This window comes from Pogoniulus pusillus, chromosome 18, assembly GCF_015220805.1.
Source record: "Pogoniulus pusillus isolate bPogPus1 chromosome 18, bPogPus1.pri, whole genome shotgun sequence".
Classification (NCBI taxonomy): domain Eukaryota; kingdom Metazoa; phylum Chordata; class Aves; order Piciformes; family Lybiidae; genus Pogoniulus; species Pogoniulus pusillus.
The window spans coordinates 24,667,057-24,679,365 of NC_087281.1; the positions used below are offsets into that span (position 1 = coordinate 24,667,057).

At 49.2% G+C, this 12,309-nt stretch overlaps 1 protein-coding gene across 1 annotated transcript in view; it reads right to left on the bottom strand.

Moving 5' to 3' along the window:
• LOC135183327 (uncharacterized) overlaps window positions 1-10,950 on the bottom strand; it is a 59,598-nt gene extending 48,648 nt beyond the window's left edge. The window contains exons 1-2 of the mRNA XM_064158221.1: window positions 10,357-10,950; window positions 2,348-2,437 (exon numbers count right to left, since the gene is read on the bottom strand). Coding sequence (XP_064014291.1) covers window positions 2,348-2,437; window positions 10,357-10,950 — 684 coding nt within the window. The remainder of the gene's footprint in view (window positions 1-2,347; window positions 2,438-10,356) is intronic.
• Window positions 10,951-12,309: the final 1,359 nt, after the last annotated feature.

The following is a 12,309-nucleotide window of genomic DNA, read 5'->3' on the forward strand; positions in this document are numbered from 1 at the left end:
ACTGTGCCAAACTTCTTGTGTTTCCCTGTGTCTGTGAACCACACACCTTAGTGCTACTGTTCTCATTTCAAAAATAGACAAGAGAACTGTGACTCTTTTTGCATCAGGACCTATGGGTTGATCACAGTGTTTATGGTGCCTGGCTACTGCCTATAATGTTCTCTTCTAATCCTCGAACGGTTCCCATAGCCTATATATGCTAGAATTAAAATGTTTTAGAGAGAGACTTAACCTCAAGAATAAAAAAGTAGGAGTATTCCATAAACCCACTAAAATCTACTGAGATAAAGACGATTTCAGGAAGGGCAAATGAAGAAAATAAAGATATTTCAGAAGGCAAACAGGACGTAACAAGTGCACCAGGGCAAATCTGTCATTGCTCCCCAGCGCTGCCTCTGGCTCAGTAGGTCCCATAGCTACAGACCACAGGCAGCCAAGGAGAGCACACCAAGGAAGCATCATTGCCTAATGGCTTATTTCTGGTGTGCTTCTCTAGGCAACAGCTGCTGCCAAATACTGGATCCTAAGTGAGGTGACTCTTGGGTATCACCCAGAGCAGCTGTTTGGATGGTTGCATCCTGTGTTCCTGCAGCTAATGACTACACGAGCTGGAAAGGGAAGATCTCAGGCCAGAATGAAACACTACAAGCAGCTCACAGTGCCTGTCCTCTAAAACTGTGTCTTTATTTTTGACACTTCCAAGAAAATGTTGCTGAAATCAAGTCTGCATCTGCTGATCTATTTTTGTGGTTGCAGAACATATAATTTTTAAGGGGAAAAGCAACCAACTCATGCAAATTTTCCCTTACCCCAAAATAAGGAGCTAAACAGAGAAGGCATCCCCTGCATGCTCTGCATGGCTATGAGCAACATACCTGGTAATGCAGCAGCACTCAGGTGAGGGAGAGGGAGGTGAAGCCCTGTCTCAGTCACACTCATATCCCAGCCCAGGTAAAGAACTCAGCTCCCCATGTGTGAGGAGCTGTCTGAATGCCACAGCAAGAGGAAACCCAGGCCTGAATTGGTTTCCCTGCCCAGTGTTGTGCTGCACCACACTTAACATTTGATACAATTATGTCATTAACTAATTTGCAGATTTGCACAGAACCATTAATTTAATCCTTCACTAAATAGTGCGGCTGTAGCGCTGGTGAAAGCACTCCAGATTAACTGCTTGGCGAATGAAGCCCTCTGCTTATCTCTGAGACAGCAGCAAGACAAGCTCGATCCACACACTCATCTGCCAGCACACTGCAGTCTTCATGACAGATCCATGCACAGCTTCATCCCAGGAGTTCAAGGAGGGAGCTCAGCACCCCAGCTCAGGCACCTCCTAATCTCTCTTGGGCCTGTTAGTACACATCAGGGCAGAAAGCTCTCACGGAGGGCAGCTGCACTGAGTCTCACCACAGTTCCCGCAGTTGAATCTCAGCATCCTTGGAACTGAAGTGACTACAAGTTGTCACAAGGAGCCAGAAATGGTCCCTCTACAAAGGCAGTGCTATGCAGCTGTGAGCAGCTCTAGCAGAATAACACTTTCACACATTCTCCTGCTGTCTTATTGTCCTATGCCATCCACTTCACTTAAGCTATTTATACCGTGTGCTACACAAGATGCTGATACCTCCTTAGAGATGGGGAAGACAGACAGGGCATCTGATCATTGTGTTATGACAGCTTAACTGATTGGATTGTCTTGGCTGCTTGGAAGCTGCCTCCACAACCACTGCTCTCTCACAAGTTGCAAGGAGAGGCAGCATTTGGGTTGAGGAGGGGCAGGCGATCCTTACTTATGTGCTTGGTGGTGGACAGAGATGGATTCCTCCATCTACCTGTCATAGCTGGGTGGACTGACAGCTAACAGCACTCTTGTTTCAGCTGAGAAAAACACAGGGCCTACAGTGCTTGAGGAGGATCCAGGCTCTTGTTCCATTGCCTCTGCAAAATCTCAAGACCTAGACATAACCATGACAACTACCACTCTAACCTGGGAGCAAGTAATAAAAGACAGTTGTGACCAGCCATGAGGAATGGCAACAGAAACTCAGAGGAAGAAAAGTGACAAGAAGGGGATGAGTTCACACCATGCAACTTGAAACCAGCCCCTGCTGCCTCCTGCCACTGACAGGGAGGCGTGAACAGCGAGCAGGCACACCTGGACCAGCCAGTTGGCTCTCGTGTTATTTTCTGCAACCCTTCAGCATGACTCTTGACAGAAAAATTACCAGACGCAATGCACTTGTGACTTAGTTAATTTGCACCTGTATCTAATTTCAGACTTGCCAGAATAACAGAGCAATTCCATCATCAAAACGGAGGAAGAAAAAAAGTCAGATCTGCCACTCACCAGCAGCTGCAGGGGAAACTGCCCCCAGATCACACAAGGACCCCACGGAAGACCTCTGGACAAAAGCCGTGCCAGGAGGCAGAGATTTCCCTGTGAAGAGACAAAGCAAGCCTGTACACACGGGACTAGAGGGAGTCCATGGCAGCTCACAGCAGCAGCTGGCAGCACCATGCTTCTCCCTGCCTTCCCAGGCAAGAATTACTCAACTTTTGTGTTTCCATTTCAGGAGATTGTTCTGAGCAGTTTACAACTGTCTAGTCGTGGCTAATGGCCATGACTTTCTGGATGCCAGAGGGTGTCATGTTTCATTAGCAGAGAAAGCATTAACGAGACAAAGTCCCTCTAGCCCATGACCGTGGTTCATTAGGGTACTAGTCATGATGCCTCAGTTTCCTCTCAAGGCTCCAGGGAGCCGCATCAGTTAAAGTTCATATGTCATTTTTAATCCTCTCCCTCAATCTCTGCTTCTCCAGGATATTCAAGCCACAAAACAAGAGATTTAAGAAAATCAAAACCCTTTTACTTCCAGCAGTTCTCACAGGCCACTTATCCACTTTCATGACAGGGAATTCAGCCCAGCCTGCTCAGCCCAGCAGCCCACGTAGCCCTTTGAGCTGCTCTCTGGGATCTCAGGCCCTTCCCAGCCAGAGCCAGCAGCCACCTGTCTTTCAGTCTTCATTCTGGAGGTGTGATGCTAAAAATGTTATTTTTGAAGGAAATCAGCAAAGAAGAGCTTTTGGGTTTCCCCTTGGCCAACTTTTGAATGGAGAAGGCTCCAGGGAGATCTTACAGCAGCCTTCCAGTACCTAAAAGGGGCTCACGGGAAAGCTGGAGAGGGACTTCTTACATGGGCATATAGTGACAAAACAAGGGCAGAAAGAAAGGACTGAAAGAAAGCAGATTTAGATTACATGTAAGGAAGAAGTTCTTCGCTGCAAGGGTGGTGAAACACTAGAACAGGCTGTCCAGAGAGGCTGTGGATTCCCCCTTCCCTTGGGAAGTGTTCAAGGCCAGGTTGTATGGGGCATTAAGTAACTCAGTGAAGCAACAGCTAGTAATCTGGAGTCTTCTCAAACCACTGTGATTCTTGACTACGTAATTACTTATAGCTCTGCTACTGCGAGACAAGCGGTTGGCATTCATCATTCCTCCTACTTTTGGCCCTAGCAGAGGAGCCAAGCCTTGAATACACCAGGGAAAGCAAACACCTAATCCCTAGAGGTGGTGCCTCCAGGGCAAGGTTGAAGGCGTAAAAGCGATAAAGTGTGGGAGAGCTTTAGTTTGTCTCAGCTATCAATCCAGCGCTGCAGTGGGGAGATGCAAAATCTTTAATTAACTTTTGCTGCTTGCTCCCAGCGCTGCTGGAGGTGGGTGGATGTGATTGTCGCTCAAGGGAGGATTGCCCCCTCCCCCTGCTTTTGAATTCCCAGGCAATTAGTGCTTTGTATAGAGCAACATAAATAGAGCTCCTCAAACCTGGAGGCTTTTAGTTTGGTTTGGTTTGGTTTGGGGTGGGTTGCCCTCCTACCTGTTCTATCAAATATCAAGCAATTTGGGGACCGTGCTACACGCGTTTGCACAGCCTTTCTGCATCTTCACTGACAACCTACATGCTTTTTTAATTAAAATTTTATTGGCTTTCCCATAAGTGATATACCTACTGTAAGCAAGCACAGTTCAGTACAGATAACATGTGGTTTGTTTAGCTATCTTGCAGGAGATTATTTCTGTTATCATTGTAAGTTGATTATTGTAATTATTGAAAAGAGAGGCCTGCAAGAGAGAGAGCACGCAGAAGGAAAATGGGGGGGGGGGGGGGGGAGGGAGGGATTAAAAGATAATAATAAAAGATAATAACAGTCTCCTTTGTTCTTACTTCTTTCTCTTGACAACCTACTGCACATAGTAAGTTCCAATTTAATGTTAGAGTCAATCCCTCCTGTTGCTAACACACCCCCATCAATAACACGAGGTCTTTAAACCATAGATGCCTGCAATTAACTTCAGTACCAAAGAAAGCCTGGAATTGTCTCTCTTGTTAGTGCTACCGGCCCTGTGTCACAGAATGCTTCTCTCCACTTCTTTAGTCTGAATTCGCTTGACATTTTAAACCTTCTTTAAGAAGTGTATGTCTTAAATGTACACGAAATTAAAGATAAGCATTATGTATACAGGGATGTTTGTGTGCGTAAGAAGACTTGGGGAGGGTGCTTACACATCTTGCTGTCCTGCCATCACTTTGAGGCCAGTGTGTGCTGAAATGGGAAGGTGGAAAATCTAAAGGCCAGTCCTGATGTTGTTAGTGAAACTCTGTGCTACCTTGCAGTAGTCAAGATGAACATTGCTGCAGAGGCAGTCAGCATATCCTGCTCGTGCGAAGTGCAAGGCAGTCTTCAGACGCTAGGCGTCCCTGCAAAGAAAGCACCAACCGTCCCAGGTGAGGAGACTTTTACACTTCAGAGAGACACTGACCAATGCTTACAACCACGGGAGCAGTGCATCAGTCACCTCTTCCCCATCTCAACTCCTGCTGCAGTGGGACATAGCAAGTCTCTTGATGGTGTTGATAAGGAGACTTATGAAGATACTTTGATACAGGCTACAAAGTCCTTAAAGGAGTGAGACTTTGAACTTTATTACTTCTCTTAAAAACTGAGAGAAGAAAATGATGCAACTACCTTGAGCTCCTGAAGAATTCTGGGCTGCATCGATGTCTTTCTTACCCTGGTGACTTTGTGTTCAACTGGGTCAGCAAAAAAGAGAAAAGCATACGTCCTTGTGGGACTGCATCACAGCCAGGCATTAGCAGTAGGGATTTATGTTCACGTCTCTACTGCTCAGGTATGTTCCACTGAACCATTCCCACCAGACTACAACCTCCCTCCTCAGCATGGGCCAGCAAGGCTTCATGGTCAACAGTGAAAGGCTGCAAAGACATACAACGGGAAAACTGTCCTCTAGCCATCAAAAACAAAAGTGTCATAAAAGCAGTTTCACCTAATGCCCTGGCCTGACTCTATCAGAGCCCCTGTGTCACTACAGGAATACCACGAACGACAAACCTTGCCCGTGTCAGGGAGTCAGGGCTTGATCTATTCAGCTATCAGCTATTCAGATGCTTCTCAGAAAATCATCCAAACAGATCAAGCCCTACAAAACTGACCTGAAAAATAAAACTCAAGAAATCAGTGCCCTGCTCTTTACAGTTTCTTTGTGGTAAATAAACACTGCATTACCTACACTGTGCTCACATTAAAGGATTTTCTTCACTAGGTGTAGTTACTCACTTCAGCATATTTGGTGTTTGCTTCCCCTCTTTGCCAGAGGACCTGATCTGTGATGCTGCATGAAATTTCAAAATGAAGTGCAGCTCTCCATTCCCTCATAGGGAAAAGGAGACTAACAAGCTGCAAAACCCTGCCCACCTCTGCTGGAGATAGAGCTGCAGCCCAGGGTTTCGCTTTATGACGTGACTACTAATGGTTGCAAAAGTTCTTGCCAGGGGTCCTCTGGTGAAGGGGAGAAAAGAAGGGGAGACTCTGAAGGTCAAACAAAATGGACAAATCCAGAGAGTAATTTTTCCAGTGGGGGTGGGGGCACAGGAAGAATAAATCCCTTGAGATAATTTGCAAACATATAAAAGGGCTCTAAAGTAGCGACTGCACGTGAGGAGCAGAAACCTGGTGATCAGACCATAACTGTACTAAAGAATAACCAATTTTGCTGTGCCGTCATTACCTAGCAGTACCTGTTCTGACCTGCACGCAGGAAGCAAAGCACTGACAAAACTGGAAGGAAGGCATGTACATTTGTAAACCCAGCTTTCTCAAAACACCTCAAACCAGCAAACAAATAAAGATGCCTGGGCTGTCACTCACTCCTCGGATGCAAGCTAACGTCTGAATTGCTTTCCTTGTTTGTACCGCTTGCCATTTTACTTCTTTGTCCCTGAAGATGCAGTAAAAAACCCAACTAATAGGGGTACAAACCAGCGAGTTTTATGCACACTGCAGAAACTTGTATATGATGCCATTTGCTAAGATCTCGGCTGCTCGCCGCGCAGAGCGGCAGGTTTGCCTAACTCCCGGGCCCTGAGTTACGGGGTCATGGCGCCGATTTACAGCGCCCTAAGTTTAATATAGCGGCGCATTGCAAGAGGGCTTTCCCCGCCTTTAATTCAATTCCAGACTCCAGGCGAACACCACACGGGCACACGGCAGGGGCACGGCTGTAATTTACACGGCGACCTGAGCACGGCCTGGCAAATCGGGCCCCGGGCGCGGCGCGGAAGCGGGCCCCGGCGCGGCGCAGTTGCGCGCGGGCTGAGCCACCATCGGCGGCGCTCGGAGCGGCTCGGCCGGGCCCGGCTCGGCGGAGCGGGGCTGCCCGGGGCAGTGCTGCCCCCTGCCGGCGGAGCGCTGCTCCCGCAGCGGCCGTCTTGGGCACCGCCTCTAGCGCCCCACGCTCCCTGCGGGCGCCGTAGCCTCCGTGCTCCGCTGCTTGGGCAGCCTTCGGCGCCCCTGCGGCCATGGGCTGCCTAAAGGAACGCTCAGAATCCGCGTCCGGTGTCCGAAGACACCTCGGTTGAGGGCTGGACGATCGTAAGGAGATGTATCAACAGCTCCGTTTGCTCCATGTGGCTTCAGGGTACTGGGCATGATTGTAGAAAGAGAGCACTGTCTCACTCCACACAAAAAGTAATCAAACACACGGCTGTGTCGACCAGAAAACAGTAAAAAACGAACACGTGCACACACACCCCCCCTTAATTCTCTTTCATTGCTTATGTTAGGAACAGACTGTAGATAGGTGAGACAACAACTCATTTTGTGCTGGAGCCCTCAGCACAAGGACATGCACCTGAGGAGTGGGTCCAGGAGAGTGCCATGAAAAAAATCAAAGGGCACCACTTTTAGGAAGAAAGGCTGAAAAAGTTGGGGTTGCTTAGCCTGGAGAAGATAAAGGCTCCTTATCACCACCTTCCAATACTTAAAGGGAGTCCATAAGAAAGATAAGGACAATCTTTTCAGCAGAACTTGTTGCAACAGGGCAAGAGTAATGGTTTTAAACTAAAGGAGGGCAGATTTAGACTAGATATAAGGAAGACATTTTTCACACAGAGGCTGGTGAAACACTGCAAGAGGTTGCCCAAGTAGGTGGCAGAAGCCCCATTCCTGGAAACATTCCAGGTCAGATTGACTGGGGATCTCAGCAATCCAATCTAGTTACAAATGACCCCGCTTACTCCAGGGAGGGTGGACTAGGTAAGCTTTTGAGGTCTCTTCCAGCCCATAACATTCTATGATTCTATAAAAGTCAAAACATGCCAGTCCATGTACAGTAAGAGTAAAACTTGGGCTCATGAATTCTTTCTTGCACTTGTCTGATCCTCCTGAAAAGATCTCACTGCAGCTAATATCATGCCACATGCCCGGGGCCCCTCTTTGAGGCCTTCATTTCCCTGGAGCTCACCCCCAGCATGAGAGGTTTCCTCCAAGACACTTGGAAATACTTGGGCAACTCCAGCAAAGGCAGCAGCACTGCCCCTATGTTTTGAACCCTTTCATTTGCAGTTTAGGAGCGTGTTGTCTTCCCCACAGATTAATGTGATATAACAATATTGCCTGCAAAACCAAGTTGTGTTGTCTTAAAAACAGAGGTAGTATGGCAGAAGCAAGTTTCAAAGTGAGGATTTTTCAGGGATGTGAGAGAAAAGATGGTTTGGCTTTTGCTGCAGGACCTTTTCCATCAAGCTCCCTCTGCTCCAAACAGCTGCTTGCCATCAGCCATGTCCATTAATGGAGTCAGCTCCTGCTTTAGCCCTAGCTTCTCTCTGCTTTTCTTCCCTCTGTCTCTAAAACGCGTTCATCTGATTGTTAGCAATTAGCTGTTGATTATCTTCATAATTAGAAACAGTTCAGCCAGCAGCAGTGGAAAGGACCTGCTGTGGCAGGTGCACAGCAAGCACATCCCCTGCTTATAGAGGACCAACTTGAGCTAATGAGGACCAGTGTGCATGTGTAGGCTGCGGGAAGGGCAGGGCCGGGCAGGCCAGAGGCTGTTGGTGATCTCAGAGAGCTGAGACAAAGCACTGCAGCTTGTTGCCCCAGTTCCCAGAGACCCTCATAGTGCAGCACTCAGCCTTGAAAGAGGAGTCTTTCTCCATCCCGTTAACCAAGGGGACCAATGTGCACTCTGCTCCACAGCAGCAGCTGAGAAGTCTTGAGCAATTTCCTCAATAACTTTATTGAATTGGTTGAAGAAACCCAGATTCCTGCCTTCTCTAGCAGCATCTCTTTTTAGACAAATTGTTAGTGGAAAACCTTTCAAGAAACCACCTTGCTTTGAAATATGCTTTTGTTGCTTGAAATAAAGGACACAGGCAAATGCTGGAGCTGCTAATACAAAGTGCCCACTCAATCCTGTGTCAACACAGATCATTTTTATACACAGTAGTAGACAACATGGAGTGTTGTGGAGAAGCTTGAGCAGAGTACAGATGGTAAATTTAAGCCTTGGAGGGCAAAATGCTGGAAGTGGAGTTCTATTGAGGTAGAGGGGGTTTGCCTCCCCACTTATACAAAACAATATTTCAAGTCAGTTAGCATAAAGTCTGTCCAGCTGTCTGTGCTAAGCTGGCTCTAAACACAGACTTCAAAGCCTCTCTCAGGTGCCAACTGTCACAGCCTGCGACAGATGCAAAAGGAAGCAGGGTGAATGGGGGAAGAGAGGCTTGCAGGGAGGACTGCTCTTTGCCTACAACAGCGAGTCAGAAATCAACAAAATAGCTTTTGTACATTAACTATGAACCATGTGTCCAGAAGGGGCTACTGAACTTGCCCTTGGATCATCCTTTCCCTTTCTGACGATGGGGGTTATGTTTCCCCTTTTCCAGTCAGTGAGGACTTCACCAGACTGCTGTGACTTTTGGAATATAGAGTGCAGTTTAGCAACCTCATCTGCCCGAGTTCCCTCAGTACCCATGGGTGTATGCCATCAGGTCCCACAGACTTGAGGACTTTGAGGTTCATCAGATGGTCACAGACCTGATCTTCACTCACAATGGGCAGTTCTTTCTGCCAGCCCCTGCCATTGTCTTTTGTGACTCCAGAAGCATGGCTGGAGCCCTCACCAGTGAAGACAGAGGTAAAGAAGTCATTGAGAACTTCAGCTTTCTCCATGTCACTTGTCACCAGTCACATCTGCCCCCAGCTTGGTGTCATCTGCAAACTTGCTGATGACTGACTCCATGCCCTCATCCAGATCATCTATGAAGATGTTAAAGAGGATGGGGCCCAGCACTGATCCCTGAGGGACACCACTAGTGACAGCTGCCAGCTGGATGTGGCACCATTCACCACCACTCTCTGGGCTCGGCCCTCCAGCCAGTTCCTAACCCAGCACAGAGTGTTACCATCCAAGCCATGGGCTGACAGCTTAGCCAGCAGTGTGCTGTGGGGGACAGTGTCAAAGGCCTTGCTGAAGTCCAGACAGAGCACATCCACAGGCCTCCCCACATCCACCAAGCAGTCACCTGATCATAGAAGGAGATCAGGTTAGAAAGGCAGGATCTGCCCTTCCTAAACCCATGTTGTTCTGTAGAAAGCAGTTGGTGGAAGTAATCAATTTCCCCTCAGTATCCCTGATGTTTCTCAACCTATGCCCTCTTCCCTGAGCTCCATCACTTCACGCTGGAGCTGTGGCACCCAGCCGAGCAGGCCATCGCCTTGCTCCCAGCACACACAGCCGCCCTTAGTGGTGCTCCCTGTCGCTCCGAAAGGCTGTGGCCTGCTTACCGGTGTCCATTTCGGTGGGCGCTGGGAGCGCAGCCTCCCTCCCCCGAGTAGCCACCACGACTGCCTCAGCAAACTGCAGCACCTCACCTGCGGCACACACGCTCCGCCCGAGCACTCTACCGATCTGGATCAAAAGGAGCCCTCTGCCAAGCTTTTCGGTCATGGTGTCACCCGCCCCAGCACAGACGAACCACACGGGAGCCGGGCACTCACCTTTCGCCCTGCCCAAGGAGCTGCAGACAGCTGCGGCACCCGCCGGGACACACACAAGCACCCCCGGCTCGGCCTGTGCCTGTGGCCTGCCCACACCAGCGGCCGCACCTGGCTCCCTGCGCGCCAAGGGGCTACGAAAGCTGCTGCCCGGCAGTCCGAGCGCCTCTTCCTCTCTCGCCGGCCTTGAATCTCCGGCGGCTTCCCCGCAAGCGGCCCTGGCCACGTCTGAATCTCCGGCGGCTTCCCCGCAAGCGGCCCTGGCCACGTTTGGATCTCCGGCGGCTTCCCCGCAAGCGGCCCTGGCCACGTTTGGATCTCCGGCGGCTTCCCCGCAAGCGGCCCTGGCCACGTCGCCCTGCCCGGCGCAGGCACACGAAAGGCGGCAGCCTGCGTTGGGTCTCCTCTCTGCCTGGCTCTGTTTCCGGGAACTCCCTGGTCACTAAGGACCGCTGCACAGCTGCGGGGCTTGCCGGTGCTGCTTCCCCTGCCCCGCACTTTGCAGTCAGCTGAGGCAACACAGATGTGTCTGCTGAAAGGAAGGGACCTTCTTCTGCACCCCCTTTTCTCTCCTTCCATCTCCCCATCTCCTGGCATTGCGGGCTTATCTTGTCCCCTGAGTTAATCCTTGCTGCTCACCAAAAGCCCCAGTGAATGATGTGAGTCGTTAGCCTGGCAGGACACCATCCCACTTGCCGGCGTGGTTTTCAGCTATCGTAGTTAAAAGTGTGTGCCACAGAGGACAGAGACGCAGCCAAAAGAAACAGTAACTCTTCCTGGAAAAGGAAATACCAGGATGCCAAAGCCCGGCGAAGGAGTTCAGTGTTTTGCAAGAAGTAGACCTTGAGTAAATCCCTGTCTTGACCTATATTTGGGTAACCATCATGTACCCCATGCACAACCAGCAATGCAAAAATGGGTGAAAATGAAGAATAAAGGGGATAATTGGAGAGCTTTGATTTTCAAAGAGAGGCTGGAGACAGCCCAGCTGTGAATATAATGAATAGCTTTTGTCTCCTCCATAGGAGGTGTGTGGGGGTACAGTTCCTCTAAAGATAGGAGCTCGAAGAGCTGATCAGACACAACTACAGGAACGGTGCCGTGCTGCTACGACGAAGCGTGCTTCAAGACACAGATACAATGTTTTCTCTGGAAAAGGTGGAGCTAATTACAAATCCTCTTGGTTTCGATGGAATCGGCTTCTTGGCTTCATTTCATAAAGCCTGAGCCAAAGAAGTGTGAACAGCTGGGATACCAGCAGCAGAGTGGAAAGGAGCAGGAATTCTGTGTAGGAGAAAATGCAAAAAAAACAACCCAGGCTGAATGAGGCTTAATATATCAGGGATGAACTCTGCTGTGGCTTTTGAAAATAATACCCCACAGCCTGAAGACACGATGGTAGCTGCTGTAAGAACATAGCTCTCCTCCGAAGCCTGCTATTTCAAAGGAATTAAAGCTTAAAGTCCCAGTAGATGCTTGTTTAAGGACTAACACAGTTAGCAGCTGTGAAACGTAACCATAATGTCTTGCTATTTGTCCACATTATGCTCTAGCAGTGGGCTGTGTACTCTGCTTTGCTGTCCTGCCTGCCCTCAAACCCAGGGTCTTCTCACTGAATGTGCCACTAGCATTGTATGCTTCTTGTTCTAGAACTTCACAGTATCACAGTATACTGTGATACTGTGATACTGTATCATCAGGATTGGAAGAGACCTCACAGATCATCAAGTCCAACCCTTTACCACAGAGCTCAAGGCCAGACCATGGCACCAAGTGCCACGTCCAGTCCTGCCTTGAACAGCTCCAGGGACGGCGACTCCACCACCTCCCCGGGCAGCCCATTCCAGTGTCCAATGACTCTCTCAGTGAAGAACTTTCTCCTCACCTCCAGCCTAAATTTCCCCTGGCACAGCCTGAGGCTGTGTCCTCTTGTTCTGGCGCTGGCCACCTGAGAGA